The sequence below is a fragment of the Carcharodon carcharias genome, chromosome 1, assembly GCF_017639515.1.
Source record: "Carcharodon carcharias isolate sCarCar2 chromosome 1, sCarCar2.pri, whole genome shotgun sequence".
Taxonomy (NCBI): Eukaryota; Metazoa; Chordata; class Chondrichthyes; order Lamniformes; family Lamnidae; genus Carcharodon; species Carcharodon carcharias.
Window position 1 is genome coordinate 173,169,201 of NC_054467.1, and position 26,998 is coordinate 173,196,198.

The following is a 26,998-nucleotide window of genomic DNA, read 5'->3' on the forward strand; positions in this document are numbered from 1 at the left end:
ATCTTGTTTTGTTAAGGAGGTAAAACAATGTCCTGACTGGTTAAAGTGGAAACATGCACTGGCTTTCCAAAAATGAATGCCTTATCATGCCCCATGCCAAGTTTCATTTGTGCCTTTTTCATCGAAAGTTTATTCAAGGTCATAGGTATCTCACTACAGGCTATATCAACACTTAGAAAATGTCTCACTCTAGCAATTTTACATGGAATTACAACTCCCTTTAGTGGTCTTGATGTGTTGTCATCGCCAAGCCTAAAGAAAGAGGTAATTTATATTCCATAGCCATACATCTATACTCACTACGGGGAGATGATGGCGTAGTGGTATTGTTGCTGACCTAATAATCCTGAAACCCAGAAGAATAGAAACATAGTATCTAGGAGCAGGAGTAGGCCATTCGGCCCTTCCAGCCTGCTCCACCATTCATTATGATCATGGCTGATCATCCAACTCAATAGCCCGCTCCTGCTTTTCCCCATACCCTTTGATCCCTTTCGCCCCAAGAGCTATATTTAACTCCTACTTGAAAGCATACAATGTTTTGGCCTCAACTACTTTCTGTGGTAATGAATTCCACAGGCTCACTATTCTCTGAATGAAGAAATTTCTCCTCATCTCAGTCCTAAATGGTCTACCCCATATCGTCAGACTGTGACCCCTGGTTCTGGACTCCCCCACCATTGGAAACATTCTACCCTGTCTAGTCCTGTTAGAATTTTTTGGTTTCTATGAGATCCCTTCTCATTCTTCTGAGCTCCAGCGAATACAATCCTAATCAAATCAATCTCTCCTCATATGTCAGTCCCACCATCCCAGGAATCAGTCGGGTAAACCTTCGCTGCTCTCCCTCTATAGCAAGTACATCCTTCCTCAGATAAAGAGACTAAAACTGCACACAATATTCCAGGTCCTGTACTGGATATCACCAAGGCCCTGTACAATTGCAGCAAGAAATCCCTGTTCCTGTACTCGAATCCTCTGGCTATGAAGGCCAACATACCATTTGCCTTCTTTACCGCCTGCTGCACCTGCATGCTTACCTTTAGTGACTGGTATACAAGGACACCCAGGTCTCGTTGCACATTCCCCTCTCTCAATTTATAGCCATTCAAATAATAACCAGTCTTCCTGTCTTTGCTACCAAAATGGATAACCTCACATTTATCCACATTATACTGCACCTGCCATGCATTTGCCCACTCACTCAGTTTGTCCAAATCACAGTGAAGCATCTCTGCATCCTCCTCACAGCTCACTCTCCCACCCAGCTTTGTGTTATCTCTGGGAATGTTCTGCCTAATGCTCTGGGTTCAAATCCTGCCATGGAAGATGGTGGAATTTGAATTCAATAAAAATCTGGAAAAGCCCAATGATGACCATGAAACCATTGTTGATTTTTGTTATAAAAACCAGTCTGGCTTACATGTGACTCAAGACCCACAGCAATGTGGTTGACTCTTAAATGCCCTCTGAAAAGCCCTGTAAGCCACTTATTTGTATCAAACTGTTACAAAGCCTCAAAAAAGGAATGAACTGGACAGAATGAAATCAGAAACAATGGCAAACTCAGCCCTGTCGACCCTACAAAGTCCCCCTTATTAACAGCTTGTGTCAAAATTGGGAATCACAGAATCATACCTTACAGATAATGTTCTAGATACCACCATCACCATCCTGTCCCACAAGACAGACCCAGCAGAGGTGGCGCACAGTGGTATACAGTCAGAGGCAGTTACCCTGGGAGTCCTCAACATCAGCTCTGGATCCCATAAAGTCTCATGGCATCAGGTCAAACATGGGCAAGGAAACCTCCTGCTGATTACCACATACCGCCCTCCCTCAGCTGATGAATCAATGCTCCTCCATGTTGAACATTACTTGGAGGAAGCACTGAGGGTGGCAAGGGCACAGAATGTACTCTGGGTGGGGACTTCAATGTCCATCACCAAGAGTGGCTCAGTATCACCACTACCCACCAAGCTGGCCAAGTCCAAAATGACATAGCTGCTAGACTGGGTCTGCAGCAGGTGGTGAGGGAACCAACAAGAGGGAAAACATACTTGATCTCATCCTCACCAATCTGTCTGCTGCAGATGTATCTGTTCATGACAGTATTGGTAGAAGTGACCATCACACAGTCATTGTGGAGACGAAGTCCCACCTTCACATTGTGTTGTGTGGCATTACCACCGTGCTAAATGGGACAGCTTTTGAACAGAGCTAGCAACTCAAGACTGGGCATCATGAGACTCTGGTGGGCATCAGCAGCAGCAGAATTGTACTCAAACACAATCTGTAACCTCATGGCCCAGCATATGCCCCACTCTACCATTACCATCAGGCCAAAGGAAGAGTGCAGGAGGGCATGCCAGGAGCAGCACCAGGCATACCTAAAAATGAGGTGTCAACCTGGTGAAGCTACAACACAGGACTACTTGCATGCCAAACAGCATAAGCAGCAAGTGATAGACAGAGCTAAGCAATCCCACAACCAATGGATCAGATCTAGGCACTGCAGTCCTGCCACATCTAATCATGAATGGTGGTGGACAATTAAACAACTGACCAGAGGAGGAGGCTCCACAAATAGCCCCATCCTCAATGATGGGGTAGCCCAGCACATCAGTGCAAAAGATAAGGCTGAAGCATTTGCTGCAATCTTCAGCCAAAAGTGCTGGGTGAATGATCCATCTTGGCCTCCTCCAGAGGTCCCCAGCACCACAGATGCCAGTCTTCAGCCAATTCAATTCACTCCACGTGATATAAAGAAATAGCTGAAGGCACTGGATACTGCTAAGGCTATGGAGCCTGACAATATTCCGGCAATAGTACAGAAGACTTGTGCTCCAGAATTTGCTGTGCCCAGAGCTAAGCTGTTCCGGTACAGCTATAACACAGGCATCTAGCCAGCCAATGTGGACAATTTCCCAGGCATGTTCTGTACACAAAAAGCAGGATAAATCCAACACCCCTAATCACCGCCCCATCAGTTTATTGTCAATAAAGTAATGGAAGGGGACATCAACAGTGCTCACAAGCGGCACTTGCTTAGCAGTAACCGACTCACTGACACCCAGTTTGGGTTCCGCCAGGGCCACTCAGCTCCTGACCTCATTACAGCCTTGGTTCAAACCTGGACAAAAGAGCTGAGCTCCAGAGGTGAGGTGAGAGTGACTGCCCTTGACATCAAGGCCACAGTTGACCGAGTGCGGCATCAAGGAGCCGCAGCAAAACTGGAGTCAATGGGAATCACGGGGAAAACTCTCCACTGGTTGGAGCCATACCTAGCACAAAGGAAGATGGTTGTGGTTGTTGGAGATCAGTCATCTCAGCTCCAGGACATCACTGCAGGAGTTCCTCAGGGTAGTGTCCTCGAACCAACCATCTTCAGTTGCTTCATTAATGACCTCCTTCCATCATAAGGTCAGAAATAGGGATGTTTGCTGATGACTGCACAATACTCAGTACCATTCACGACTCCTCAGGTACTGAAGCAGTCCATGTCCAAATGCAGCAAGACCTGGACAATATCCAGGCTTGTGCTAACAAATGGCAAGTAACATTCACGCCACACAAGTGGCAGGCAATGACTATCTCCAGCAAGAGAGAATTTAACCATTGCCCCTTGATGCTCAATGGCATTACCATCACTGAATCCACCATTCTCAACATCCTGGGGGGTCACAACTGACCAGAAACTAAACTGGACGAGACATACAAATGCTGTGGCTACAAAAGCAAGTCAGAGGCTATGAATTCTGCGATGAGTAACCCACTTCCTGACTCCCCAAAGTCTGTCTACCATCTATAAGGCACAATTCAGGAGTGTGATGGAATACTACCCATTTGCCTGGATGAGTGCAACTCCCACAACACTCAAAAAGCTTGACACAAGCAGACTGCTTGATTGGCACCACATTCACAAACATTCACTCCCTTCACCATTGACGTACAGTAGCAACAGTGTGTACCATGTCCAAGATGCATTGCAGAAATTCATCATGGCTCCTTAGACAACACCTTCCAAACCAACAACCACTACCATCTAGAAGAAGAAGGGCAGCAGATAGATGGGAGCACCATCACCTGGAAGTTCCCCTCCAAGTCACTCATCATCCTGACTTGGAAATATATCGCTGTTCCTTCACTGTCTCTGAGTCAAAATCCTGGAACTCCTTTCCGAACAGCACTGTGTGTGTACCTACAACACATGAACTGCAGCAGTGCAAGAAGGCAGCTCACCACCACCTTCTCAAGGGCAACTAGGGATGGGCAATAAATGCTGGCCCAGCCAGTGAAGCTCACACCCTCTGAATGAATAAACAAAATAAAAAACTATTTAATGAATCACGATAACATTTTAACATTCTTAAAGTGTTGAAACATTTGTTTTTGCTTTCAGGTGGCAGCTCTTCATCATTCTGAAATTCACACCTGCTCTAAGCACATCCTTTGTTTCTTTTCTTACTCATTAACGTTCACTTTGCCCCTGCTCGACTAATTTTTTTGTCTTTTAATCTCTCCAGTCTTCCAACCTATGACAGACCTTCGCTTTTGTTCTTTTTCCACCCCCCCCCCCCCTCTCATCTGCTTAAAACCTATTACTTTTCTCAGTTGGTGAAAGGTCACAGATCTGAAACTTTAATCCTATTTCTCTCTCTACCAATGCTGCCAGACCAACTGAGTATTTCATGCACTTGCTATCTTTATTTCAGATTTCCAGAATCTTCAATAATTTGCTCTTGTTACAGTTTAATGAATCTGCTCTACATATTATTGAAACACAAATACTATCTAAAACTGCACAGTTATACAAGTCCGCAACTAACACATTCATCATAGGACTAAAAGTGCTTGTGTCCGATATAATTTGTTCAATATCTTCAATTTATTCTTCAGAATTTTGCATCATGTGTTATTTTGAGGACCCTGCCTCTCCACTTTGGCTGTTCACCTCAGTGGTATTTCGAGTAACACCTGCAGTACCTATTAACTACTCCTTTAGCATTCCTAGGATTCATTTGCCTATTATTGTTATTAGGAACATAGGAATTTGGAACATAGAAACATAGGAGTAGGGATAGGCCTAAAGCTAAAGATTGGAAGCAAAGAAAAACATATTTCAGGCAGAAAATCACAATTCTAATTTTGTCTTCTGCTGTAATAGCCAGATCTGTTAGAGATGCTGTCATCTCATTCTGCCTGTTATTAACATTCCATTTTATTGTTGCTAGTATCTGGACGATTTCAAAGTCTGACTCATTGAATCACCTATTCTTCATGTCACCATCCCATGTCCCATTTGTTCCAGAAAGGCTGAAGGAAACCCCCCACCCCCGCCACCCCCCCACCTTATATTTCCCTCTCCTTGTAAAGAAAGATCAGTTCTGTTGAAGGGTCATGAGGACTCAAAACGTCAACTCTTTTCTTCTCCGCCAATGCTGCCAGACCTGCTGAGTTTTTCCAGGTCATTCTGTTTTTGTTTTGGATTTCCAGTATCCGCAGTTTTTTATTTTTATCTCTGTTTAATTGACTGCCACTGCTCTTCAAGAAATGCCTACCTTGAAGAAATTCTGTTCGTCTCTGCGACAAGATTTCCGTATCTCTCTTTTGCCTTGTTCACCTTCATTGCTTTCCATTTCTCCCCCGGTGTTTGACAAGGTGTTTACTAAAAGTCGCTTTCACAGCCATATCTCCTTTCTCAGTGACTGTCTCCATCTCCAACTTACCCCACAGAAATTCCACCCCTCATGTTTCGAACGCATCCAGGATTACAGGTACCTCCGGTACATAAAATGTTTCTCGGACTGCTGTTCCCGTCACATTCTGAGATCCACACTCAGTGCCATGCGCCACCATATGAACACACTCGACCTCTCCCTCCAGCAGCACCACCGTACCCTTTTTCAAAGCTGCGTGTGCCCCCAGTTTCATTTTATTTTCGTCTCATCCCACGCCGCAACAAGAAACTTTTTCTCTTTCTCTCAAGTGCTAAGGAGCACAATCTCCAGCAACTCATCGACACCAACACCCATCTAGGACCCTCTACCCCTGCCTGTCCCTCCGTCCCCACCCCGTCTTCCAATCCCAGCCCCAGCCGTGTATTCACTATACCCCCTGACATTCCCCTCTCAGACGCTGAACGTTCAGTGCTTAGCAAAGGACTTAGTTTCATACCCTTAAGCCCTCATCTCAATGAATTTCGGGCTCGGCACGATGCTGAACTCTTCTTCCGCCGTCTTCGTCTCCAGGCTCACATCTTTGGGCAGGAGCCCTCTCCCCATTCAACGGATCCTTTTACCCACCTCCAATATTCTCCCTCCACCTGGACCCCTCCCTCTGGATTCTTACCTTCTCTTGACCTTTTCATTGAGAACTGTCGGCGCGACATTAGTCGTCTCAATTTCTCTGCTCCTCTCACCCATTCTAATCTCTCTCTCTTTGAAATTACTGCACTCCATTCTCTCAGGTCCAACCCTGACATTGTCATCAAACCCGCTGATAAGGGTGGTGCTGTTGTTGTCTGGCGCACTAACCTCTACCTCGCGGAGGCTGAGCGTCAACTCGCAGACACTTCCTCCTACCTCTCCCTGGACCATGACCCCACCACTGAACATCAAGCCATTGTGTCCAGGACTGTCACTGACCTCATCTCTTCTGGGGATCTTCCTCCCACAGCTTCCAACCTGATAGTCGCCCAACCTTCTACCTCCTACCCAAAATCCACAAACAGAACTGTCCTGGTAGACCGATCGTGTCAGCTTGCTCCTGCCCCATGGAACTCATTTCTCGTTATCTTGACTCCCTTCTCTCTCCCCTTGTCCAGTCCCTTCCCACCTACATCCGTGATTCCTCTAACACCTTACGTCACATCAACAATTTCCAGTTCCCTGGCCCCAACCACTTCCTCTTCACCATGGACGTCCAATCCCTCTACACCTCCATCCCCCACCAGGATGGTCTGAGGGCCCTTAGCTTCTTCCTCGAACAGAGGCCCGAACAATCCCCATCCACCACTACTCTCCTCCGTCTGGTGGAACTTGTTCTCACACTGAACAATTTCTCCTTCAACTCCTCTCACTTCCTCCAAATAAAAGGTGTGGCTATGGGTACCCGTATGGGCCCCAGCTATGCCTGTCTCTTTATGGGGTATGTGGAACATTCCTTGTTCCAGTCCTACTCCAGCCCCCTTCCACAACTCTTTCTCCGGTACATCTATGATTACTTCGGTGCTGCTTCATGCTCTCGTCAGGACTTGGAAAAATGTATTAATTTTGCTTCCAATCTCCACCCCTCCATCATTTTCACGTGGTCCATCTCTGACACTTCCCTTCCCTTCCTTGACCTCTCTGTCTCAATCTCTGGTGATAGACTGTCCACCAATATCCATTACAAGCCTACCGACTCCCACAGCTACCTCGACTACAGCTCCTCACACCCCACTTCCTGTAAGGACTCCATTCCATTCTCTCAGTTCCTTCACATCCATCGCATCTGTTCCGATGATGCTACCTTCAAAAATAGTTCCTCTGACATGTCCTCCTTCTTCCTTAACCGAGGTTTTCCACCCACGGTCATTGACAGGGCCCTCGACCGTGTCCGGCCCATCTCCCGCGCATCCGCCCTCACTCCTTCTCCTCCCTTCCAGAAACATGATAGGGTCCCCTTTGTCCTCACTTATCACCCCACCAACCTCCGCATTCAAAGGATCATCCTCCGCCATTTCCGCCAACTCCAGCATGATGCGACCACCAAACACATCTTCCCTTCACCCCCAACCCCCCATCGGCATTCTGTAGGGATCATTCCCTCCAGGACACCCTGGTCCACTCCTCCAGCACCCCCTACTCCTCAACCCCCACCTATGGCACCTCCCCATGCCCACGGCAAAGATGTAACGCCTGCCCCTTCATTTCCTCTCTCCTCACCGTCCAAGGGCCCAAACACTCCTTTCAAGTGAAGCAGCATTTCACTTGCATTTTCCCCAACTTAGTCTACTGTATTCGTTGCTCACAATGCGGTCTCCTCTACATTGGAGAGACCAAACGTAAACTGGGCGACCGCTTTCCAGAACACCTGCGGTCTGTCCGCAAGAATGACCCAAACCTCCCTGTCACTTACCATTTTAACACTCCACCCTGCTCTCTTGCCCACATGCCTGTCCTTGGCCTGCTGCATTGTTCCAGTGAGGCTCAACACAAACCGGAGGAACAACACCTCATCTTCCGACTAGGCACTTTACAGCCTTCTGGACCGAATATTGAATTCAACAACTTTAGGTCTTGAGCTCCCTCCTCCTTCCCCACCCCCTTTCTGTTTCTTCCTCCTTCCTTTTGTTTTTTCTCCCCAATAATTTATATAGATTTTTCTTTTCCCACCTATTTCCATTATTTTTAAAGGTTTTATGCTCCTCCACCCCCACTAGAGCTATACCTTGAGTGTCCTACCATCCATTCTTAATTAGCATATTCGTTTAGATAATATCACCAACTTCAACACCTCTGTGTTCTTTTGTTTTTTGTCTGTGACATCTTTTGATGATCTGCTCCTATCCTAACACCCCCCACCTCCACTTCTTACTCCCCCCACCCCACCATAAACCAGCTTATATTTCCCTCCTTGTAAAGAAAGATCAGTTCTGTTGAAGGGTCATGAGGACTCGAAACGTCAACTCTTTTCTTCTCTGCCGATGCTGCCAGACCTGCTGAGTTTTTCCAGGTAATTCTGTTTTTGTTTTGAAGGAAAAACCTGTTTGCCCAGAAATGTTTACAAGACAGCAGATATCTAATCTAACAGTCTCCCTCTTCAAAAACCAAACATCAATTAGAGCAACTGTGAACGCACTTGACAAGCCTACACTGCACCTTTCCCCCCTCCCCACCCCCCTCCAACCAGGGATCAAGGACCCCGAAAGCAAAAATCCCACCCACTAAGAGCTGTTGGCCTCTGATCAGTCAGCAGCTTTTCAGTACTCAGCAGTGCCAGCGGCTGCTGATGGTACAGCACCCACCCAAGACCTTGGATCGAGGAGGGACTCAAGTACTGGTGAGTAATTAATTATGGGAAGGTGGAGTTGTGGGGAAGAGGAAGGAGGGGGGGTCAGCAGCAAGGGCAAGGGGTGGCTTTCAATGCCCCCACATTACCTCTTCCTATTGCCAGGTCCTTTGAACAGTGCTTTTGAACTACGACAACCCCCCAGGAGCTCACAAGCAAACATGCCTGGATTTGCTTGCCTTGTCCCCTGCATGGAGAGTCATGGCATTAATTGCCTACTTAAGGCCCTCCATGCACCCTCCTGTTACTTGATCGGGGTGGAGGCAGGAAGGTGGCGGAGTCCCCTTACACCATCCACACGCTTGACTGAATGCCGCCAGCCATCAAACTCGTTGTCAGGATCATCCGGTCCGTTAAAAAGCCAATGGACTTTTGGCTGGCCTGCTGCATACCCCAGGGCACATCCCTGGGCTGGAAAGTCCTGGCCATAATGTCTTCTCTTTTACCCTTTCCATCGTGGTTCTGAGCTGCACCATGGATCTTGCCACATCTTCGATATTCAATTGGAAGAAAATATTAATCATAAATCCTTCCCTTATTGGAAAGTAATTATTATCACTTCTATATTGCTAATCAAGAGTAAAATGAAACCTCAAATGCACAAACCTTGAAATAAGAAATAAAAAATGCTTGAGATATAAAGCATGTCAATCAGCGTTTGTAAGAGAAACAATAGACAATCTTTCAAGCATTTTTCTCATTTTCTGGTTTTCATATATTTGTGATTCAATAAAACTAAATAGTTTAAAATATATGTCACATTTCCTACATCATTATAAAGGTGGAGTTCTTGTGCATTCATTTTTTAATTGTGACTCATTTTTTTTTAGAAACAAGAGACACTGCTGGTTGATGTTGCACATGTATTTAAAAGAATAAGCAATCATAGTCTCCTCTAGAGATCTCTGTTATATTAACATTTTTCTAATGATCCCTACAGAGTTAATTCTGTAATGTTTGTGATTTTGTATCATAAATGTTAAGGAGAATTAGTTTCACAAGTCATAAATACTCCCTAGCTATCTAATCTTTGGTAGAAAATGTTTTATTCAGATTATAGATATGAATATCAGGTGATGGAGACTTTTACTTGATATCTTGATTTAATATTATATTTAATAATTTACATTTAATCATTCTGTTCATCTAATTTATGTTCCTTTTCTGTTGAGTAAAGTTTGTTTTTAAATAATTTTATTTTCAGCAAAAGATCTTAGTGGATTTTAAATTGTGGCTTCTCAAACCTTGGAAATAAGCAGAAGGCTGAAAAAAATCTCCCAAGTAACTAAGATTCCATCATGAAAAAAACTAACAGCCCTGTAGCTGCCAACAGTGAGAGCGTAAGTGAGACACACACATTTTCTAGTTCTGTTCATTCAAAGTCTTTTGTAAAAGACTTTTAAAAGTCTTATGTAAAAGTTCAAACAATGCAAGATGACTAACTTAATAAATTTCAAACTAATAATCGATACCAAAGAATATCAATAGACCATGCATGGCAGAGATTAGAAAGTTGGAACAGCCAATGCATATTTGGAAGACATAATCCAAAAACAGGAAGGTACATATTTTAGGTGCACAATACCCATGAGTATTGTCTTCTACATTGACTTTGATTAGAGTTGGATATGTAATTAATTATACAAGACTTTGTCCAGTGTTTTGAAATATGGGTTCAGAGTCTTTTTACAAGACGATGTAATCACAAATTAATAACTAATAATTTTGTTTTATTTGTTTTATGCACTTGATTTTATTCAGTGGTAATTTTAATCCATTCTTGCCTTGGGTTGGGCACGACAGAATATAACCATTCTGAGATTTTGAGGTTTATTTTCTTTGATGTATTGATGACTTACCAGCTTTATTAAACATTATGGCCATACCCTGTGCCACTTAACCAAGTGCTGCATATATGGAAATTGTGACTATTAAAAATAAAGTCAATGAGAAAAATAAGTAAAAATGCTGGAAATGCAGGTCAGGTGGCATCTATGGAGAGAAACAGAGTTAAGGTTTCAGGTTGAGATGAGCTTTCATCAGGACTGAAGAAAGATAGAAACGTGAGAGGTTTTAAGCAAGTGGAAAGGGGGGTGGGGCGGGGGTGGGTGGTGGGGGGCGGTGCAGGAAGAACAAAAAGGAAAGGTCTGCGATAAAATAGAGGGCAAGAGAGATTATATACCATAGGATTTAAGGATTTCATGATGCAACAGCCAAAGAGAATAGTAATAGATATAGTAAAGAAACAAAGGTTGTGTCCAGATCAGGCTATAGCACAACCATCTGAATACAATAAGAAGGGAAATAAAGAAACAAGACGAGGGGCAGAATTTAGCCCTCGGTTGGCGTGCGGACCCCAGCGGCTCAGCGGCGGGTGGGCAGCCAAACTCCGTCACCGAAACGGGCCCTGCCGCCATTTTGATTGGGTGGGCCAATTAAGGCCCACCCAGCAGGCTGTCCAATGGGAAGCGCTATGCGCTTCCTGTGCGGTGGGGGGGAGGGATTTCCCAACTGTCAAAGTGCACACTGCTCCCTGAGACCTGTCTCAGGGAGAGCGCTGAAAGTTTAATAAACCTAAAAAATAGCAAAATAAAAATTATTAACATATCCCCCTCATGTGACAATGTCACGTGAGATGGGGCATGCTGATAAATATTACATAAAATTTATTAAAGTTTTTAAAAACAGACATGAAACCTCATCCTACCAGTGGATGAGGTTTCATGTTTTTTCAGAAGCCCGCTGGGGCTCCTGGCCTGCCCGCCAGTCTTAACGTTGGTCGGGCAGGTCCTTTAATTGGGTTAATTATCCTTTCAATGGCCTCAATTGACTATTGACAGGTTGGCAGGCGGACAGCTGATTTCACTGTCCACCTGCCTTCCTGAATATTTAAATGGGGCGGGATGACATTGGGGGTTCTTCCCAACGTCATCACATGTCATTTTCGCATCAGCGAGCGGGCCCTGCCCCCAACTTGCTGACAGAAAAATTCTGGCCAAGCTGTTGAGACTTGTGAATCCTAGTTGCACGCTTGTTGTGGGATGGCTGTTTTGGTACTATAGATAGAGTTGATCAGCAGACACTTCTTAGTTGGAACACATTCTATTTATTCACATGGTACTCAGTAGCTACACATGTGTGCTTCCATACCGAGCCCTATCTCCATACTTCTGCTGCTCACTACGGACCACTGACTACAGAGGTAGCCAGTGCTACTCCTCTATTGATTGCAGGAGATCATGTGATCTTCCTTTATAACATCCTTCTTAAAGGTATACTACACATTAGACAAAACCATAGTTACCACATCCCTCCCCCTTTACTTGGAAACACATTTTACATTTACAATTACAACTTTCTCAAATTAGCAAATTTTTCACACAGATACATAATTTACAAATTCAGTCTTTCTGAGGGTTTCCTTTGGCGTGTAGAAAGTCTCAGCTCTACAATTTCAGATGTTTTGTTCGGAACCTCATTTTCTGGAGTTGTCGGAACATTAGGTACTTCAGCAAGTACTCTTACAGGTACATCTGACACATCAGACACATCTGTACTAAGTTGAATTCTCTCAACAGGAAATGTTGACCCGGTCGTGAACACTGGTGGAATCATTTCTTGGTGATTTGTCTCTCCCTTCCTTAGATGGTCCACATGTCTCTATATAACTCAGTCTTCCACCTTCATATAGTAAGATAAAGGACCAGTCACTGCATTCTTTTCACCCGATAATCACTTTGGCCCTTCTCCAAATTTCTTCACATATACCGTCTCTCCCCTGGTAAGTTTCTTCTCACGACTATGCCAGTCATGTCTAGTTTTCTGACTTCCCTGACTCCTTCCCCTCTAAATTCGGCATTATTAAACTCAATCTCATCCTGAGACGGTGTTTCAACAATAACTCTGCAGAAGTGACAGTTGTTGTGTGAGGGGTGGTTCTATAATGAAAAAGAAAGTGTGCTAACTTGATTGCTACGGAATCTCCAGTTTTTCATGCCAACTTGAATGTTTGGACAGCCCTTTCGGCTAGTCCATTTGAGGAAGGGTGGTATGGTGAAGTTTTTACATAATTGATACTGTTGAAGCTGATATTCAGCACGTGTAAATGTCATGCCAGTATCAGAAACAACAACTTCTGGTACTCCATTAATTAACTTTGACGTAGCTTCTTAATTGTAGCAGAAGACATTGGTGACTTCACCTCATATATGTCCATCCATTTTGAGTGGGCATCAACAATGAGCAGAAATATGGTTCCCATGAAAGGTCCCACATAGTCAATGTGCAACCACACCCATGGCCTTCCTGGCCACTCCCAAGGGTGCAACGGAGTTTTTGAAGGTAACTTTTGCAATTGCTGACAATGCACACAGCTCTTCACTAATCTCTTTATTTCGCCAACCATCCCAGGCCACCATAGATAGCTGCGTACTATGATCTTCATTTGGGATATTCCTGGAAGTGCACTATGTAGTTCAATTAACAATGGCTTTCTTTCCTTTGGATGAACTATCACTTGTGCTCCCCACAATAAGATACCATGCTGGCTGGTATGTCTTCTGTTGAAGTACGGTTTCATTTCATCAAATACAGGTTCTTGTGACCAACCATGAAGGACTTGTCCTTGTACTTGAGATTGGACTGGGTCCCTACTTGTCCAATCTTTGATCTGGTGATACCGGCAATGAATCTAAGAAATTTAACAATAACACAAGTTCTTGTGAAACTGGGACATCTTGATCATTTTCTTGTAAAGATGAATGACTAAGTGCATTGGCATTTGCAATTTGATTTTCAGGCCTATGTACAGAAGTACACTTGTATGCTGCCAGGGTCAGTGCCTTATTTGTGTTTCTGTGTCTTCTTTCGATGGGCCTTCTTCTTTTTAACACTAACTTTAATCTCAGCCTTCTTTTCAACTTTCATATTCACAGAATCATAGAATCACAGAATCACACAGTGCAGAAGAGGCCCTACGGCCCATCGAGTCTGTACCGACACATGAGGAGCACCTGATCTACCTACCTAATCCTATTTACCAGCACTTGGCCCATAGCCTTGAATGTTATGACATACCAAGTGCTCATATTGGCCAGACTACTCTCAGATGACAAGCTCGACTTCAGTGAACTCAGTGGTTGAGTCTCCCAGAATTTCACCATCTGTATGCTTCTTAGAAAGTTCTGCTAGTTTTGCCTCCAAAGCCTCTTTGGCTTCATTTAGCTGGTTTTTCAGCTCTTCCATATCTTTTTTGTATTTTTTTGCTGCCTCCTGGAAAATTGAGCATTGTTGTGTCTTCTCTGCCAACTCATCCTTTAGTTTATTCAGAGAAGTGCTGAATTCTTTCTGATTCTTTTCATACTTTTCCAGTGATACAAACTTAGAATGAAGGAAACCTTTTAGTATGTGAAGGTCTTTCAGCCAGTTTTCTTTTGCCTTTCAAAGGTTGCGCACCTTGAATCGAACTCTGTCATTAAGCATGGTTTCTTTGAGTTCCTTCTGCTGTTCTACCATGTTTTGACTTGAAACATCCCACATTTCTTTAGGTTGTTGAGTCCTTACACACATTTTTTTTCAAAACAGGAAAGTTTCCAGTTTCCTTTTGGAATCTCAGTGGCCAATCAAGGTTGATTTCCCTCAGCCAGTTTCACCCTAGGAGGCTTGGTGCTCCATCTCTCAATACCAATGCTGGCAGTTTTACTGATTGACTTCTGTAATGGACAGTAACTCTGCTTATGCCTTTGACTTGGATGTTTTCACCCATGTAAGTTTTTAATTTGGCACCAGTTTCCTCCAAATTTAATTTATGTTCACCATAATTCAGATAGCTGACGGTGTATTCACCAATTACTATAGCAGAAGCTCCTGTGTCCACTTCCATTCTAATAGATCTGCCATTTACTTTCACTGTTACATATTTTGGTACTGTCTTTCCAACCTTCAAATTAAATAACGAAATATGAATTTGTTGCTTCAGGCTCTTCTACACTGTAGATCTCACAGGGTTTTATCTTTTGTTTGAAAGTCTGCCTGATTCTTCCCTTTTTCTTCATTATGTATCCATTTTGATGACAATAAAAACATTTGATTTTTTTAAACTGCCAATCGTTAGAAGACTGCTTGCTTCCACCTCTGCTGCAATTATTCCTTGGGCTGGATTTTCCCTTTGTCCGGGGTGGTGGTGGTGGGGGGTGGGTGCATGGTAGGTGGGCCCTGGAGCAGCCGTGAAACGGACACCCACCCGCGATTGGGCCCCGACTGCGAATCCACGCTGGCTAGCCAATTAACAGCCAGCCAGCGTGAAAGGTACCTTAAAACACTCAGCGCTGCTGGGGTGGGGGTGGGAGGAGGGCAAGCGTGGAAGACTGTGCATGCACGGAGGAGTGCACGCTGGCAGCTCCTTGAGGGTACAGAGCTGTACAGAGCTGAAGAATTGGATACTGACAAATAAAGGTTTTAGAGATGAAATAAGCATGTCCCCACATGAAGTGGAACATGTTTGAAATGATGGTAAATGTTTTATGGTTTTGGCCTTGTACTGGCAATGCATAACATATTCCCAGTAATAGGTTAACTTGTTACCATCTATTAATTCTTCCCAAAATGATTTCATGTCTTCCCTATCCTATTTAATATCCTCTCCCACTTTTGTCTCAATACTGAAGTTTATATGTATATTGCCCCAGCACCTCATTTTCTCATGATATGGTCAATTTGAAACAATTTGTATCATTCCGCATATGTTCCCATTGATTGGAACTATTCCACCATGTCTCTGTGATACTAACGATGTTCAATCAATCAACCACTGCAAGACAATCCAGGTCACACATTCTATTTGTCAGATTTGTTGCATTATTGCAAGCACAACTTCAGTGCTTTCTGTTTTTCTGTAATACAAAAGCAAAATACTGTGCTCGAAATCTGAAATAAAAACAAAAACTGACAGGAAGAACAAAATGGAAGCTTGTGATAGGGTGGATGGGAGGAGAGATTAAATAACAAAAGATATCCCTACATGAAACCCTGGCCTGCTCCTTAGTCACCTTTAGTATCCCACCCTTCTCTATGGCACCTTTCTGTGCAAGCACAAAAAATGCAACACCAGTCCTTTCACCTCCTCTCATCTCACTGTCCAAGGCCCCAAACACTCCTTTCACGTGAAACAATGTTTTACTTATACTTCTTTCAATTTAATATACTGTATTCGCTGTTCATGATGTGGTCTCCTGTACATTAGGGAGACCAAATGTAGACTGGGTGACCACTTTGCAGAGCACCTCTGTTCAGTCCACAACATGACCCTGAGCTTCCGGTTGATTGTCATTTTAGTTCTCCACCTTGGTCCCATGCTGACCTTTCTGTCCATGGCCTGCAGCAGTTTTCTAATGAAGTTCAATACAAGGTCAAGGAATATTACCTTACCTTTCGACTTGGCCCGCTACAGCCTCCTGGATTCTATGTCAAGTTCAACAACTTTAGGTTGTAACCTCCACCTCCATCTTGTCCTAGTCTCTTCTATTTTTTGTCTTTTTTTTCTTTTTTTGTTTTGCTGTTTTGGTCTTGCGTGGTAACTATGGTTTTATCTAAAGTGTAGTATACCTTTAAGAAGGATGATGTAAAGGAAGATCACATGATCCCCTGTAACCAAAAGAGAACCAGTGCGGGCTACCTCTGTAGTCAGTATTCTGTAGTGAGCAGCAGAATTATGGAGATAGGGTTTGATGTAGAAACACACATGTGTAGCTGCTGAGTACCGTGTAAATAAACAGAATGTGTTCCACCCAAGAAGTGTCTGCTGATCAACTCTATCTATAGTACCAAATCAGCCATCCCACAACAAGCGTGCAACTGGAATTCAGAAATCTCAACAAATTGGTGATGAGGATAAAGCGAGCCCCAACAACCTTGCAATGAGGACACAACAACAAGGATAAAGTAAAGACTTAACAAACTTGCGACAAGGGCTCAGCAAATTGGCAACAGGGAAAAAGCAATGAAAAAGCGAGGATAGAAGGAAGATACAATGAACTAGCATCAAGAGTAAAACCACCTAATGGAAGAAATCGAGAGAACCAAAATCAGGCTGTACTTCGCACAGTACTTGTAAGTAGAATTTCCAAATCGTCGAAGTAACCCCCTCACAGAATGCCATTATTTGGAAGAATTGATTCTTTCGATCCAGCTATGGACAATTGGTTTCATTATATTGAATGCCTCGTGTTCTATTTCCAAGTGAATGACATAATTGGGGAAGAGAAGAAGCAAGCAATCCTCTTATCTACACGTGGGAGTAAAGCCTACGGCTTAATTCGAAGTTTGACGGCACCCAGTGTCCCAGATTTGAAAAATTTTGATGAATTGGTGAACCTCGTGAAGGGTCATTACCAGCCAAAGCCCCCAGTAATGATGCAACATTTCAAGTTTAATTCAATGTACAGAGCCCCAGGGGAGTCAGTTGCTTGTTATTTGGCAAGTGTGAAACAGTTAACAGAACATTGTGAGTTCGATGCAACTTTAAATGATCTGCTCAGAGATTGTTTAGTGTGCGGTGTGAATGAGGATAAGATTCAGAAGAGATTGTTGTCCAAAATAAATTTGGATTTTAAGAAGGCGTTAGAGATAGCACAGGCCATGGAAACCGCAGTAAGAGATTTGAAAGCCATACAGGGAGCGCAAAGTGGTGTTGTCCTCCACATTGGGTGGAAAGCCCCAGCCAAAAAGAGAGCAAAAATGCAAGACTCTGCCAAAAAGCAGGAAACAGCCACCGCTAGCAGAAAAATAGAAAGAAATGACTTAGCGGCGAAAACAAGAAGCCAGGTTTTACATTCGTCGAACGGATACCTTCCATTGTGTTATGTGTGGCACTACCATCATACTAAAAGGGATATATTTTGAACAGATCTAGCAACTCAACACTGGGTATCCATGAGGCGCTCTGGGCCATCAGCAGCAGCAGAATTGTACTCAACCACTATCTGTAAACTAATGGCCCTGCAGAACCCCCATTCTACCATTACCACCAAGCCAGGGATCAACCCAGGTTCAATGAAGAATGCAGGAGGGTATGCCAGGAGCAGCACCAGGCATACCCAAAAATGAGGTGTCAACCTGGTGAAGTTACAGCACAGGGCAACTAGCATGCCAAACAGCATAAGCAGCAAGTGATAGACAGAGCTAAGTGATGCCAAAACCAACAGATCAGATCTAAGCTCTGTAGTCCTGCCACATCTAATCATGAAAGGTGGTGGACAATTAAATATCGCATTGGAGGAGGAGGCTCCACAAATATCCCAATTCTCAATGATGAGGGAGCCCAGCACATCAGTGCAAAAGATAAGGCTGAAGAATTTGCAACAATCTTCAGCCAGAAGTGCCAAGTGGATGATCCATCTTGGCCTCTTCCAGAGGTCCCCGGCATCATAGATGTCAGCCTTCAGCGAATTCGATTCACTCTACATGATATAAAGAAATAGCTGCAGGATACTGCAAAGGCTATGGACCCTGACAATATTCCAGCAATAGTACTGAAGATGTGTGCTCCAGAACTTGCTGTGCCCCTAGCCAAGCTGTTCCAGGATGGGTACAACACTGGTATCTACCTGGCTATGTGGATAGAGTCATACCCAGCACAAAGGAAGTGGTTGTTGAAGGTCAATCATCTCAGTTCCAGAATATCACTGCAGGAGTTCGTTAGGGTAATAACCTAGGCCCAACGATCTTCAGCTGCTTCATCAATGACCTTCCTTCCATCATGAGGTCAGAAGTGGGGATGTTCGCTGATGATTGCACAATGTTCAGCATCATTCACAACTCCTCGAATGCTGAAACAGTCCACATCCAAATGCAGCAAGACCTGGGCAATTTCCAGGCTTGGGCTGACAAGTGGCAAGTAACATTCGTACCACACAAGTACCAGGCAATGACCATCTCCAACAAGAGAGAATCCAACCATCAGCCCTTGATGGTCAATGGCATTACCATCACTGAATCCCCACTATCAACATCCTGTGATTACCATTGGCTAGAAACTGAACAGGACTAACTATATAAATACTGTGGCTACCTGCACACGTCAGAGGCTAGGAATTTTGCACTGAGTAACTCACCTCCTGTCTCCCCAAAACCTGTCTGCTACAAGGCACAAGTCAGGAGTGTGATGGAATATTCCCCACTTGCCTGGATGAGTGCATCTCCTACACCACTCAAGGATCTTGACACTGTCCAGGACAAAGCAGCCCGCTTGGTTGGCACCACATCCACAAACATTCTCTCCCTCCACCACCTAGGCATAGTAGCAGCAGTGTGTACCATCTTCAAGATGCACTGCAGGAATTCACCAAGGCTCCTTCAACAACGCCTTCCAAACCCACAACCACAACCATCTAGAAGGACAAGGGCAGCAGACAGATGGGAACATCACTACCTGGAAGTTCCCCTCCAAGCCACTCATATCCTACTTGGAAATATATTGCCGTTCCTTCATTGTCGCTGGGTCAAAATCCTGGAACCATCTGCCTAACAGTACTGTGGGTGTACCTACACCACATAGACTGCAGCGGTTCAAGGGCAATTAAGGATGGGCAATAAATACTGGCCTAGCCAGCGACACTCACATCCTATGAATGAATACAAAAGATCTATAGGCAGATTGGACTTTTGCCCCTAGGTCCTGAATCCCAGGGAAGGCCTGAGGCTGGCCAGTTATTCGGTTGGGCCTCCCCCACAGAAGTGACATGGTTTCTCACTGGTTCTCTAACTGGTGAGTAGGACCAGAATCAGTAACCTTAAATTCCGCCAATGTATCAGCAACTCTTTTGTAAGGATGGCTGAGTTGCTATTATTGCTAATAGAGTTGAACTGCAGACATTTCTTAAGTGGAAACATTAAGTTTATTTACAGCATACTCAGCAGCAACTACACATGTGCTTTCAACTCCAACTCTATCTCTAAACTGTCTGCAGAAGTAGCCTGCGCTACTCTCCTATTGGTTACTATAGATCAAGTGATCTTCCCTAACAAGCATCATTCTTAAAGGTACATTACACTCTAAATAAAACCATAATTATGACATTCCTCCCCCTTTAACTTGGCTATGCATGTTATATTTGCAAATACATAGTTTTCAAGACAACAAAATATTTACACTGGGCAAGGAATTTACACGTTCAGTCTTCCTGGTACATGTGGAATGTCGCAGCTCCACAACTTCATATTCTTTGTCAGGAACGTCCTTTTCTGGAGTTGTCTGAACATCGTAGGCAATGGTGTGGTGGTATTGTCGCTGGAATAGCAATCCGGAGACCCAGGGTAATGCTCTGGGAACCTGGGTTTGAAACCTGCCATGGCAGTTGGTAGAATTTGAATTCAATTAAAAAAATCCGGAATCAAACATCTAACTATGACCATGAAACTATTGTTGTAAAAAACCCATCTGGTTCACTAATGCCCTTTAGAGAAGGAAATATGCTGTCCTTACCTAGCCTGGCTGACATCTGACTCCAGACCCACAGCAATGTGGTTGATATCTAGGGTTGGGCAATAAATTCTGGTCTAGCCAGTGATGCCCACATCCCATGAATGAAAAGGAAAAAAAATCAGGTGCTTTGGTGGGCACTTGCAGTTCTGTATACTCTTATAGGAACATCAAACATGTCTGGCCTGGGTTGAGTATCCTCAACAGCGAAACACAGACTCAGTTGTGATCACATGTGGAACCAAATCTTGGTGATTTGTCTCTCTCTTCCTTGGTCCACATGTTTAGGGATGATCCGGCCTTCCACCTCCACGTGGATAGAGGTCCAGGTAAATTTCCTCTCACGATTATGCCAGTCGTGTCTGGTTTTCTGGCTTTCCTGACTCCTTTCCACCTTCCCCTCCAAATTCAGTATTATTAAGCTCAATCTCATCCTGAGATGGCTTTTCAACAATAACTCCGCAGGTGTGACATCTGTTATTGTGTGAGGGGTGGTCCTGTAATTAAAAAGAAATAATGCTAGCTTGGTTGCTAAGGAGCCACCAGTTAGCTTTCTCATGGCTGCCTTGAATATTTGAACTGCCCTTTCCACCAGTCCGTTTGATGAAGGGTGGTACGGTGCAGTTTGCGCATGAATGATACTGTTGAGGCTAATAAACTGTTGAAACTCAGCACTCGTAAATGCCGTGCCGTAATCAGAAATGGCTACTTCTGGTAGTCTGTGAATGGCAAAACTTTGACGTAGTTTCTCAATTGTAGCAGTTGACGTTGGCGACTTCACCTCATACACGTCCAACCATTTTGGATGGGCATCAACAATGAGCAGAAAGACACATTGTTCCCAGGAAAGGTGCCACGTAGTTAATGTGTAACCACACACTCGGTCAACCTGGCCACTTCCATGGGCATAAAGTAGCTGTCGTTGGTAACTTGTGAAGTTGCTGACAATGCACAATGCTTCACTAAACTTTCTACTTCATCATCCATCCCAGGCCACCATTAATAGCTGCATGCCATGGTCTTCATTTGGGAAATCCTGGTGCGTGCTGTGTAGTTCAATTAATAGTGGCTCTCTTCCCTTTTATAGGTGACCACTTAAAGTTTGTGAACTATACATGACATCATTTGAAGTATTTGGAGGGGGTCGAACACAGATTTGAGAAAAACAAGTGTCTGAAGGAAAAAAATGGAACTTGCTGAATAGGCACAGTTTACAGTGAAGTGAGATTGGAAATAGGGAAGTGAGCTTGCTGGAGTCCAGAGGTCCATAAGGTGAAGGAGTGAAGGACTGCTAAATATACATTAACAATGTAATCGGGACTGGTTGCTTGGAGACCCGAGAGGCCATGGGATGAGACAATGTCTACTTATCTTCCTGAGAGATGATAGCTAAGGGAACTAGTTGCCATGTGCAGTCGAAACTGAGAGATGAAATCCTTGAAAAACAAGCAGATGTTTGGACTGGTGAAAAATCAACCGTATGTGGTGGATGTGGCACACTTGTGATGCCTGCCAGTGGTCAACAGACCAATCATCAAGACCTGGACACTGAGATCGACCTATCAAAGCCTGGTCATGCAGGATGCATGTGGAGAATGGATTATAAGAGAAGGTGCTCCAAAGGTGATAAGCTAGATAGCTTGGGAATGAAGCAGTCTGATCAACTACCTGGAGATCAGAATGAGGAGGACTGAACATCCCCTCCAATCTGATTCCCGGACCTTCCAAGCAACCAGAAACCCGACCCACATAGATACGTAAGTATATAATTGTGTTAGAGTCGTGAAGCACTAAATAGACTTGCTTGGTGTGGACAAACTTGGTAATTTTGAGTTGTTGATACCCAGAGTAAACCTACGAACTGGGGTAGGAACAGCCTACAGAAGAAGTGGTGAGCCAGCCAGGAGGTTGAAGGTAAAGATACAACTAAACTGACCATGGACACGTTAGGGCAGAGGTACATAGGGAAAAAGGTATCCCTCAAGGAGCAATGGGTACAGGTCATCCTCCAGTACAAGAGGCAAGGGTCCACTCGGAAGCCAAGTATGGAGAAAGCCATCTGGTTGCTGGCTTATCAGCAGAAAGAAAGAAAGGTGCAGGAGGAGATAGAGATTGAAACAGAAGTTAGGGGAGAAAGACGCGGTGGTAGAAAGGTTGCTAAAGGAGTTAGAGAGTGAACGACAGGGCCGCAAGGAGGACTTTGAAAGGCAAGAGGCAGAGAAGGAAAAATGGTGTAGCTGACTACAACTTGTAGAAAGTCAGTGCGTAAATAACCGTCAGTGTGACATCTGGGCAGAGGAGGGACATGTGCAATGTTGTAGCATGGAGGAGGCAGAGAAGCAATGCGCCGACCTGAAAATTGCATATCAGTGTTTAGTCAAGGAGAAACAGCATAGGCAGTATCAAGAGGAGAATTATAGCCCATGTCAAGACAGACTGTATTGATTAAAGGAAGCACTGCGGTGAACAAAGTACATAGTATGTGTGATGGGAGAAGAGGCAGACATCAGTGACTTTGAGTCAGGAGACGGGGGAGAGGATGGTCAGGTCACAGGACATTCAGATGGACGACCCCCGCCCCAGAATCCCCATAGACACCACCTAATGGTCCCCATGATACAGCAACGGTATGCCCCGGGAGTGAACGGGCAGCTTGGGGCAGTACAACAGGAATATATAGCACCATATGCTCCTGACTAGTTATGGGGAATGGCTGAGAAGCTTCCCAAGTTAGATTTTAGCAAAGACCCGTACAGGCGTCCCAGGAACTGGACCAGGCAGCCACTCTGCATGGTCTGGATGACGGGGAAAAGAGGAAGGTGTCACTATTCACACAAGCGAGCAGTCTGTTTGTCACTCCCCCCACCAGATTTAAGCAGGGAGAAGGGCTGTACGCCAAACTTCAAAACGCCGAGGTGTTAACAGCAATGGGTAATACCCCAGGGGACCCAATGGGACACTTAGACAAGGTCCAGCAGGGGCCTAATGAGTCCCCCAATTCGTATGTGGACAAGTTATGGGCAGCCGATGAGGCAGGCACTCCTGGGGATCTCGGGGGTAGGAATAATCTTCAGGGGGCTCCCTTAAATCATTGGCTGAGAACTTTAATAGCCCACTCGCTCCCATACCTGCAGGTGGCCTTAGAAGATTTTGACCCAGAATTGACCAATAACACTGAAGCCGGGGTGTTAAGGAAAATTACCCTATGCTTCAAAAGGCGACAGTGGGATAAGAAGGTTGAGTCAACACTTTGGAGGAACTTTCACTCATGCTCCGCACAATAAGATGCCATCCTGGCTGGTTATGTCGTGTCTTCAGTTGAAGGTTTAATTTAATCAGATAAGGGCTCCTGTGACCAACCATGCAGTGCTTGTTCTCGTACTTGAGATAGGACTGGGTCCCAACTTATCCAGCCTCTGATCTGTCGAGCACATTCTGGCGAGGAATCTAAGAAATTTAACAGCAAAATAAGTTCCTTGAAACTGGGACGTGCTCATCGTTTTCTTGCAAAGGCAAATGACTAAGGCATCAGCGTTTGTGATTTGATTGCCAAGCCTATGTACAAAAGTGTTATCATATGCAGCCAGGATTAAAACCCATATTAGTCATTCTGTTTCTTCTTTCTATGTGCTGCCTTCTTTTTGGCGCAGACTTTAATCTCGGTCTTCTTTTTGACTTCACTATTGGTCAGACTTCTCTCAGACTCAAGCTCAACTTGTCTGAGCTCAGTAGCTGAGTCTCCCTAAACTTCATCATCAGTCTGCTTCTTAAAAAATTCTGGGACTTTTGCCTCCAAAGCGTCTTTGGCTTCATTTAGCTGATTCTTCAGCTCTTCCATCTCCTTTTTGTATTTGTTTGCTGCCTCCTGGAAAATTGAACATTGTTGTGTCTTCTCTGCCAACTTATTCTTCAATTTGTTCAGAGAAGTGCTGAATTCTTTTTGTTTCTCTTCGTACTTTTCCAGAGGTACAAATTTTGACTTGACGGCATCTTGTAGTGTATGAAGGTCTTTCAATAGGTTTTCTTTTTCCCTGCAAAGGCTTCTCACCTCATCTCAACTCAGGGTCTCTTTGAGTTTCTTCTGTTCTTCCAGGTTTTGGCTTAATACAGCCTGCATTTCTTCAGACTGTAGAATCCTGACACGCTCCTTTTTCAAAACAGGAATGCTTCCAGCTCCCTTTTGGAATCTCAGTGGCCACTCAATGTTGATTTCCCTTAGCCAATTATGTCCTATAAAGCTTGGTCCTCTGCCTCTCAATACCAACAGTGGCTTGTCAACTGGCTTTGATAATGGACCTTTACTCTGCTTATGCCTCTTACTTGGATGTCTTCACCCGTGTATGTTTTTAGTTTAGCTGCTGTTTCTTCTAAGCTTAATTGATTTTCAACATTATTTGGATATCTTAAGGTATGTTCCCCAATTACTGTAGTGGAAGCTCCTGTATCCACTTCCATTCTAACAGGTTTGCCAGTTACTTTCACTGCGACAAATATTGGTTCTGTCTTTCCAACTTTCAGATTAAATGACGAGTAAATGTCTGACCTTGTTGTTTCAGGCTCTTCTACATTGTAGATTTCACTGGGCTTCTTCTTTTGTTTACAAGCCTGCTTGAATCTTTCCTTGCATTGCCTCATTGTTTGTCCATTTCTGTGACAATAGTAGAATTCAATTTTTTTAAACTGCCAATCGCTAAAAGACTGATTGTTTCCACCCCTATTAAAATTATTCTTCGATTTCGCTGCTAAGTTATTTTTCTTTATTCTTCGGCTAACGGGAGCTGTTTCCCACTTCTCGGCAGTCTTGCATTTTCACGCCGTTTTCAGCTGGGGTTTCCCGCCCAATGTGGAGGACTGAGCCATTTTGCACGCCCTGTATGCCTTTTGAATCTCATACTACATTTTCCATGGTCAGTGCTAACTCTAGCACCTTCTTGAAATCCAAATTCACTTCGGATAATAATCTTTCCTGAATAGTCTCCTCATTCGCACTACACACTAAACGATCCCTGAGCATGTTGTTTAGAGGCATACCGAACTCTCAATGTTCCATTAGCTGCTTCAAATTTGCCATATGGCATACAATTGTCTCACCCAAGGCTCTATTTCGCACATTGAAACTTGAACCGTTGCATTGGTGACTGACAGCTTTGGTTGATAATAACCCTTCAGATGGTCCACCAATTCATCGAAATTTTTCGAATCTGGGGCACTAGGTGCTGTCAAACCTCAAATCAAGCTATGGATTTTGTTCCCACAAGGGCTTAAGAGGATCACTTGCCTCTTGCCTCTTCCCCAATGATCTCATTCACTTGAAAAAAGAACATGAGGCATTCAATGTATTGAGATCAACCGTTTGTGGCTGGTTCAAAAGGATCAATCCTCCCAAATTGTGACATTTTGAGAGAGGGTAACGTCTCCAATCTTAACAGAACTTGCTACTTACAATCACTGGGTGGGGTAGAGTGCCGATTTCTTCTTAATTTGATTTCTTCTATTCAATCTTGTTTTATCCTCATTGCCAGTTTATTGTAAGGAGGGCCGAGTTGCTATTATTGCTAATAGAGTTGAACTGCAGACACTTCTTAAGTGGAAACATTAAGTTTATTTACAATATACTCAGCAGCAACTACATGTGTGCTTTCAACTCCAACTCTATCTCTAAACTGTCCGCAGAGGTAGCCTGCACTACTGTCCTATTGGTTACTACAGACCATGTGATCTTTCCTAACAAACATTATTCTTAAAGCTACATTATGCACTAAATAAAACCATAATTACTACTCACTCCTTCCAAGTTTGATGGCAAGACACACTGCCTCCTGCTTCATGTACTGCTGCTATCAAAATCTGGTACAATAGCCACAGCATGTGGTCAGGGAAGGAAATAGACAAGGACTGCAGGGATGTGCAAATTTAAACTTACTTTGTGCCATAAATGGATTTAAATACTTTCAGCTGCTCAAAAACAATTAACAAAATAAAAATCTTCCCATAATGACTAAAATTTGTGTAAATTGCTCTGGCTCTTTCAAAGAGCTTTTACTGTAGCTCTTCCTTTAATGTTGCTGTTGCCTGTTAGCATCCAGAAGTCACTACACTTCCTCTTCCCCCATTTACTGCACCCAATAATGTGCCAAAAAGGGATGTTTCAGCACAAAGGCTGTGGATCTGGAAGCCTATTTCACCTAAATTACATCCAGGAAATGTCCGGAGAGTAAAACTAGTCCTATGAAATGAAAACGTGGAGATGGTATGAAAGCAAAAGTAGGAAGGCGCATTAAGTAAATAGATGATAGAGCTAGCAAAGCATGAGTGTAACATGTAACTGATGGCGCTTGAATTCAGGAGCATTAATAAATAAAAAGAACTAGGGGCATGAAGTCAAGAAATAATGGAAGACATCTGCTTGGGGATATATTTTATATTAATGTAATTGCATCAGGGCTCAATGCAGTTGGAGAGTATGAA

At 43.9% G+C, this 26,998-nt stretch overlaps 1 protein-coding gene across 2 annotated transcripts in view; it reads left to right on the forward strand.

Moving 5' to 3' along the window:
- Positions 1-26,998, forward strand: part of pde4d (phosphodiesterase 4D, cAMP-specific) — a 1,628,454-nt gene that overhangs the window by 124,858 nt on the left and 1,476,598 nt on the right. For both annotated transcript variants that reach the window (XM_041186415.1, XM_041186370.1), the window contains exon 2: positions 10,259-10,394. In XM_041186415.1, coding sequence (XP_041042349.1) covers positions 10,353-10,394 — 42 coding nt within the window. In that variant the 5' untranslated portion in view covers positions 10,259-10,352. The remainder of the gene's footprint in view (positions 1-10,258; positions 10,395-26,998) is intronic.